This window comes from Zingiber officinale, chromosome 1A, assembly GCF_018446385.1.
Source record: "Zingiber officinale cultivar Zhangliang chromosome 1A, Zo_v1.1, whole genome shotgun sequence".
Taxonomy (NCBI): domain Eukaryota; kingdom Viridiplantae; phylum Streptophyta; class Magnoliopsida; order Zingiberales; family Zingiberaceae; genus Zingiber; species Zingiber officinale.
Genome location: NC_055987.1, coordinates 150,196,681 through 150,204,802, shown reverse-complemented (window position 1 = coordinate 150,204,802; position 8,122 = coordinate 150,196,681). Strand labels below are relative to the sequence as shown.

General features: G+C 47.3%; 2 protein-coding genes across 2 annotated transcripts; one reads left to right on the top strand and one right to left on the bottom strand.

Moving 5' to 3' along the window:
- Positions 1-542: 542 nt before the first annotated feature.
- LOC122037947 (FT-interacting protein 3-like) lies at positions 543-4,083 on the top strand. The gene has a single exon (XM_042597444.1). The coding sequence runs from the start codon at positions 931-933 to the stop codon at positions 3,835-3,837; it is 2,907 nt and encodes a 968-aa protein (XP_042453378.1). The 5' UTR covers positions 543-930; the 3' UTR covers positions 3,838-4,083.
- A 1,112-nt stretch (positions 4,084-5,195) lies between these two features.
- LOC122037946 (60S ribosomal protein L18a-like) lies at positions 5,196-8,122 on the bottom strand. The gene is made up of 4 exons (XM_042597443.1): positions 8,023-8,122; positions 7,671-7,786; positions 7,521-7,584; positions 5,196-5,742 (listed from the first exon to the last, which is right to left on the bottom strand). The coding sequence occupies exons 1-4, from the start codon at positions 8,035-8,037 to the stop codon at positions 5,401-5,403; spliced, it is 537 nt and encodes a 178-aa protein (XP_042453377.1). The 5' UTR covers positions 8,038-8,122; the 3' UTR covers positions 5,196-5,400.

Sequence of the window (8,122 nt, the reverse complement as noted above, 5' to 3'; positions counted from 1 at the left end):
AATCTTCTTTTCATCCATCTCTTTAATTTTCCGTATCTGCCCATTCATCATCATCCAGCCATATTTGCCACACAATACCGTTAAAAATCTACGCGCGTGCGTCCTTTTTTTAAAAATTTTCTGTATGCGGCACTTATTACTACGTTCCCCTTCGGAACGGGAAACCCCAGCTTCATGCATCGTATCCTACGTATTAAATGAACCCACAACGGTATAATGTGTACCGTAATCCAACCGTATTTAATTGAGACCAGAAACGGATCCGGACTTTTGTCCCTCCGAAACCCGGATCCGTGTTCCTTAAAGAACGGTCAAATTCGCGTCCTCGGCCCCGACATCGCGGTCCCAGAACGTACGGCAACCCCACCTTCCCAAGCTGTTCCCGCAGGCACTCGACGCGAGACCGAATGCGTAACGAGACCTGCGTCGGCTCGACCAATCTCTTCGCGGATCAGGGAAGCGATGCTGCCTCCGCGGGCACAGCAGACCTCATGCCGTATTTTATCAGGTCATCGAACTTGTCGACCCTGTTCGCTAGGGCACGCGCAGGCGCAGAGGGCTCCGGCTCAGGCTCTTTTGGACGCCGCGGCAGCGATGGCGGCAATCTGATGTTGACACGTGTACCCTGATCTGTCGCAAAACCGACCCTCGCTCGCCCCCGTGCTGTGACTTCCGCACGCCGCCCGAGAGAGCGGACGGACGGACCGTCGTAGCGACCAACCACCGGCACGGTTGCCGACGTACGCCTGTTGTCGACCCTATCCACACCCATACGTCTATTTTACTTTGAAAACCTTCCACAATTGGATTTTTGGGTTCTTTTTATACCCTTACCCTTTTCGTTTTAACCTAATATCCCGCCGGGTGAAGACGACACCACATCGTCTGCATCCAGCGCTGCTACGCCAGTGAGCACGAAGAAGAGGGGGAATGGGGAAGGAGAAGTTGGTGGTGGAGGTGCTCGCGGCGCACAACTTGATGCCCAAGGATGGGCAGGGTTCGTCCTCGCCGTACGTAGAGGTAGAGTTCGAATACCAGCGGCAGCGGACGCAGCCTAAGCATAAGGACCTCAATCCCGCGTGGAACGAGCAACTCCTGTTCGATGTGTCTGACCCTGACGACTTACCCTACCGCTCCATTGATGTTGGAGTCTACAATGAGCGCGGCGCTGAGGGGAACGGCGCCGGGGGTAGAAATTTTCTTGGGAAGGTCAGGGTTCCCGCCGCCGGCGTGCCCGCCCCCGGTGAGCAGGCTGTGCCGCAGATCTTCCCTCTTGAAAAGAGAAGCCTTTTCTCCCATATTCGCGGCGAAATCACCCTGAAGATATATCGGATTGTGGCCGACGGACACTTGGCTCTCGCCAAGAAAGACGGCGGCGGGAAGAAAAAGAAGAACGGTGTTAATCCTTCTAACAACAATCAATCTTCCCCAGCTGTCATCGTTCCTCCACTCCCGAGGAAGCGGGCGCCACAGCCGGCTCGGAAGGAAGATTCCGTACCACCCGACACCGAGCAAATCGCCCTTGCCGCACCTAACCGCCCCTACCCTATGACTTTTACGTTGGCCGGCGCAGGAGGCGGCGGTGGCCCCCATGACTTCGCTCTCAAGGAGACTCAACCACTGCTCGGAGGCGGCGGCGAACGTGACAAGTCGAGCTCTACTTACGACCTGGTGGAGAAGATGGAGTACTTGTATGTGCGCGTGGTTCGGGCGCGCGATCTCCCACTCGCAGGCGGAATGGTTCATGCGGAGGTGAAGCTTGGCAACTACCGTGGGGTGACGCGGCCCTCTGCCAGGACAGACGCAAACTGGGATCAGGTGTTTGCCTTCTCTAGGGACAACATCCAGTCATCGGCGGTGGAAGTGTTCGTAAGAGAGGGCGGTGGTCCGACCACAAAGGATGACTTCATCGGCAGGCTCGCCTTCGATCTCGGTGAGGTGCCGCGGCGAGTTCTCCCCGACAGCACGCTGGCACCGCAGTGGTATCGGATGGAAGGGAAGGTCGGAGGGCGGGCGAAGGGGGAGGTAATGCTCTCGGTTTGGTTCGGGACACAAGCTGACGAGGCCTTCGCCGAAGCCTGGCATTCGCGTGCCGCAGGCGTCGTTGGCGACGGCTTGGCTTCCATTAAGGCCAAGGTGTACATGGCCCCCAAGTTATGGTACCTGCGTGTGTCGATCATCGAGGCTCAGGACCTCGTCGTCTCCAGCTCGGTCCCCGCCCGCCTACCTAAGCTCTTCGCAAAAGCTCAGGTGGGAGTCTATGTGCTCCATACCCAATTACCGTCAGCGCTGCCCAACCCTAGCTGGAACGAAGACCTCCTGTTCGTGGTGGCCGAACCGTTCGACGACCTCTTGACGGTGTCCGTGGAAGACCGCATTGGCCCTGGCCACGAGGAGTTGCTTGGCCGGCTCACCGTGCCTGTGTCGGCCATCGAACGGAGGCTGGACGACAAGCCGGTGGCGTCGCGTTGGTTCGCGCTCGACCGGGGGCAGGGCTCCGGTCACTCCGGCGGCCGCGTCCATCTACGCCTCAGCCTGGACGGTGGCTATCATGTTCTCGATGAAGCAGCGGCGCACAACAGCGATCTCCAGCCTACTTCGAGGCAGCTTTGGGAGCGGCCGGTGGGTATTCTGGAGCTGGGGATCCTCTCTGCCTCCGGCCTGGCGCCGTCGAAGCCCGGTGGCACCTACTGCGTTGCCAAATACGGGCCGAAATGGATTCGGACATGCACTGTTGTTGATTCGACGAGCCCTCGTTGGAACGAGCAGTACACTTGGGAGGTGTTCGACCCCTGCACCGTCATCACCATCGGCGTCTTCGACAACAACCGCGTCGCCCATGGCCCGCCCGGCATGGACGCGCGCATTGGGAAAGTTCGCATCCGCCTCTCGACCCTGCAGACGGACCGGGTGTACATTCACGCTTACCCCTTGCTGGCGGTGCACCCGTCGGGAGTGCGTAAGGTAGGGGAGCTCCAGCTGGCCGTCCGCTTCTCATGCGCCGATGCGGCAAGCATGCTCCACGCATATGCCCGTCCGATGCTCCCGAAAATGCACTACGCGGAGCCGGTTCCCACCAACCAGATAGAGCGTCTCCGCTTCCAGGCCATCCAAACGGTGACAGCGCGGCTTGGCAGGGCGGAGCCGCCGTTGGGACGAGAGGTGGTCGAGTACATGCTGGACCACGGATCCCATCTCTGGAGCATGCGTCGGAGCAAGGCCAACTTCCTCAGGCTTGTCTTGGTCTTCTCCGGTCTGGCAGCTATCCGCCGGTGGTTTGAGTTCGTCCGCAGCTGGCAACGCCCTTTCCACTCCGCTGTCTTTACGATGGTGTTTTTATTCTTCATCTTCTCCCCGGAGCTGATTCTGCCTACAGCTTTCTTCACGACTGCAGTCGTCGGGCTTTGTCGATACCGATCGCGGCCGCGCCACCCACCGCAAATAGACTTGCGACTGTCGCACGTCGACGCGGTGTGCGCGGACGACCTGGACGAGGAGCTCGACACGTTCCCGACGAGCCGCAGCCCGGAGGTGGTTCGCATGCGGTACGACAGGCTGCGAAGCGTGGCGGGGCGGGTACAGATGAGGTTGGGGGACATGGCGACGGTGGCGGAGCGTGCGGAGTCGTTGCTGAGCTGGAGGGACCCGCGGGCGTCGTTTCTGTTCCTGATGTTCTGTTTGCTGGCGGCGGCGGTGATGTACTCGGTGCCGACGAAGGTGCTGGTGGCGGCGTGGGGTTTGTACGCTCTGCGGCCGCCAAGCCTTCGGGATCGGCTTCCGTCACCGTTGACGACCTTCTTTGAAAGGTTACCTACGAAAGACGACATCTTGTTGTGACCAGATAGATAATTTTGGATCTTCTCAGGCTCCTTTCTTCATTTGTTTAGTCTAAATGTTTCTGACTGATACAGTGGTAGGAACTGCGGCTATCATTGGCTAATCTTTTATTAACATTTCTCAATTAATCACATTGGTACTTGGTAGCCTCAATTATTAGTTGTATCATGTCTTTATGAAGTTTTAACATGTTTCTTTTGCATCATGCTTCCTTTGCAAAGACTGCCATGATGCTGTTCTTGTTTACCAAGGGCCACATTAAGATAACTAGCTTACCTATTATGGCTCCCAGCACTTTGCATTTCTTGTGTTGAATAGAGATTCCTCAGATACTTCACTCTTTAAATCAAAAGCGATAAGAATAAGATGCTGAATTTATTGGTTTCTAGCAATAACAAACTATACAGGCACCTTGAAGGCACCAAGGATGTTTTTTTGTTAATCAAAACATGTTACAATGAGCAATTGTATGTCAAAAATTATGATGAAGATGATAGGTTAGCACTAAACACTGTCACAATCTTGTATAGACAAGACTTAGCCGAAAAGACATGGGTGAAACTAGGTGATTCTTGATAGTATTTCTTGCTCGTGCAAGATTAAGATGACTTGAGCTCCTAACTAGTTACCTGAGGTTGCACTTGAGAGCATCTAGTGTTGAGAAAACAGCCATAAGGTTCAGAAATTGGTGGAGCTTCGTCTGAACTAGTTACCTGAGGTTGCACTTGAGAGCATGTAGTGTTGAGAAAAAGCCATAAGGTTCAGAAATTGGTGGAGCTTCGTCTGGGATCAAGCAAATGACCGAAATAATTTAGTCAGCAGTCAGCCAGAGAAAAAGGTAACAACATTTTAGGTAAATGGCTTCACAATCTTTTGTTTGTCGTTTTGTTTTCTAGAAAGGAAAATTTTGGGGAATTAAAAGAAACAAAGGGGGGAATTTTCTCTTTACAGTAGAGAGAGGATGTTTGATTGTGATCTTTAAATTAAGCACAATGCAAGAGCACTTGATCCAGATTCTTTACATCCTATCGCAGCTTGCTGTGTTAAGAAAACCTCGTCTGTGTAAGTAAAATTACATTCTGATAACTTATGTATCAATAGGTTCTTCAAATCAAAAGTTTCTCTGCGTAAGATGATTAAATTGCACCAAGAAATAAACAATTCATTTGAATTAAGTTTCAATAATTATCACCATAGTGAGAACAGGTACTGAGGTGTTGCGATCACTTAAAAAGTAGTTGATAACTTTGATAATTGATCTCTCTTAGATCAATCAAAATGTGTATCTACATCGATGAAGATGATTTTCATGTCTACAGAATCATATGCTCAAAGAAAATGAAATGCAACCAAGCACATTTAAACAGGATAAATTGTAGAGTCCATGATTGGCTCAATTAAAATCTTTACTGTCAAAAATATCATTGAAATAAGATTTGACTTATCTGAAAGTAACAATCCGAGTCAGACAACCACAAAAAGGATGATGCATAACACATGACGAGGCTAAAATGGTTCACTGATAATAAAAACTTCACGAATAACTCTTCCACTTATCCTTGTCTAAGTAAACAGATTAGGGCGAGAGGCCTTGAAGGTGGTTTTCAACTTTCTGGTGGGGGGCCTGAGTTTCTTGAACACTAGAGGGAACTTGATCTTCGAGTCATGGAACTGCTTGGTGCTTTCACGTTTGCAGAGCTTGGAAGGGATGGTGGCCGTCTTTATGATCTGGATGCCATGGTACCTGACACGGTGGCGAGACGCCATTTCATCATACATCTGCTCAACCGCACCATTCAGTGTAATATCCCTGTACTCTTTGTACATGTTATGGTAACCTGTTCTGCTCTGGTAACGCAGCCAGATACCATAGTTCTTGATCTTTGTTGGTTTCCTCTCAAAAATCTGCCAAACAGCAGCTCTAATTAGATCTTCAATATCGTAGACAAAAAATGTCATAAGCAGCTAGCACTTCAGAAGAAATTATAACAAGTTAAAAAAATGAATCAATTTCGGATGTCCTTCGTGAATCTTACACAAATGCTAAACATTATTTTTTTTCATTCAATCAACCTACCCAGAAAATTCAAAAACTAAACTGGTCCAAAAAAAGTAGCTTTGGTAAGATACAAGAAACTCATGGACTATCTACAGTAGTCAAGAATGATCCTCTATAAGGCCACAGATTAAGTAAAAATTGGTAATTTCACTAACTTCCTTTAACTAGAGAAAATATTAGTAAGCATGGTGCAACAGAGTCATCCAATCTACTGTCAATCCTGTTCTGAATCTCATAACCAGAAGTTGCCTAGGGGATGCAGGCAGATCACTGTACTATTCTGCATTAAAAAATCAGATCAAGACGGCAGGGAAATAGTGGAGTACAGATTCGTGAGTTGCTAAATACCACATTTGATACATCCATCTGATATTGTACACAAATAAGTCCACTGTAAACAACCTGTACAGCCAATTGATTAGTTACCCAAAAATGGTGTATTCAGTCTCTCCACTTCCAGAGATGCCGAAATCATCTCCAAAAGCAATGAATTTGAAATAGGAGAGATTGAAGGATCAAAATCCTACTATAGCTTCAAGGAACGAATCAAACAGGCAAAAAAGGAGACCTGCTGACCAGATTATGAAGCATATACTCAAAAGGAGTAATCAAACCAAAAACAATTTGAAAGCATAAGACAATTCCACGAAACTTGAAAGTATAACTTAAAAAACCAGTTTGTGTGAGTAGTCAAGCACACACAAAAGAAAAAAACAGGTTCAATTCAAGCAATCAAGTTGTTTATTGTCACTTTAGCGAGCAACGAAGTGATGGAAGGACAAATTACAAATTACACATTACAGTGTTGTGGATTGAAACAATACCCACAAGAAAGTTTTATTTTGAAGAAGGAAAAACTTAAGTTGCAGAAAGAAGCATTTATGCCAAAATATGGGGGCTTAACCACTCAATAACTTTATATATATATCAGATCTCTGTGGTAATTCAACAACTAAAAGAGGAAAAGCAGAATGCTTAGCCAAGAAAGGAAGTATCAAGGATATAGAAGCATAAGAAAAGCAAAAAAAAAAAATCAGCTTAAAGGAAAATCAGAATTTTACAAAAAAAATAAACAAATCAAAAAAATATCAAAAACATACATGTTGATCCTATGGAAAGGTGATAGCCACAAACCAAAACAGAACTACAGAAAAAATGAAGGAAACCCCTATATTTTAAAGTTTAAGGTATTCATTTAGTTAATGTTTTCTGAGTTATTTTAAAAATAGAGTAATAATATTGATGTTTCTCACCATATTTATTAATGTAAATCTCTTAATAACTTAGTCATGCTCTCTTTATCACTTTAATAGAATCAAGTATGGTTCTATTAAGAAATTAAATTTACATGGTCAGCTGTTTTACTACATTCATATACCCTCTCTGTGAGATATTTATCCGAAATCTGTTAGCAGGCCAATTACTTGTTTAACTAATTATACTTGGAACACCAAATCTTTTCAACTACACCCTTAATCATCGCAGCAAACTCAAACAAAAGTAAACTATGAGCAAGAAAAGCAAACAAGATTCATAAGAAAGATAAATGGAGCACATGAACGACAGTTAAGTCACCTAACATATGCTTTGAGCAAAAGAAGACAAAACAAGCAAGGAAATAAACCTCGTTGATAGCAAGAACTTGACCATTGCTCTTCTTCACCTTCTTCAACTTCCTTAAGAAATACCTGAAATTCCCAAAATTCGATGGAAAATCAATTATCAGCAATGTCGAAGCGGACACAATTAAGAGGGGAAATCTACGAGTAACTACCAGAACTTGGATTTGGCTCGGACGTCATTGGTAGCCCAGAGCTTCATACGGTAGATCTTCGGGTGTTGGTCCGCCTCGGTCGGAAGGGCTCGGCCGACCACCTGGTACTGATGAAACTGCCACCATCCCAAACCATGAACATATTAATGCACTGTAAACGAGAAAGAAAAACTCGGTGCCGCACCAAAACACAATCGAACACAGTGCCTTTACAAAAAAAAACACACACACACACACACACAAACACAATGCCTTGACAGATTTCCTATGAACGATTACCAACAAAGAAACGAAAATGCATGTGCATAATCGCCTTGAAAAATAAATTCGATCGAAATGCCATTAATTTTACCCTAAACTTGACCATCGTTGCTGAAAACTTCAACGCCGCACCGCACAACCAACCCTAGGAAGTTCCTTCACGAGTTAATATAGTGACATATGCGGCGGGC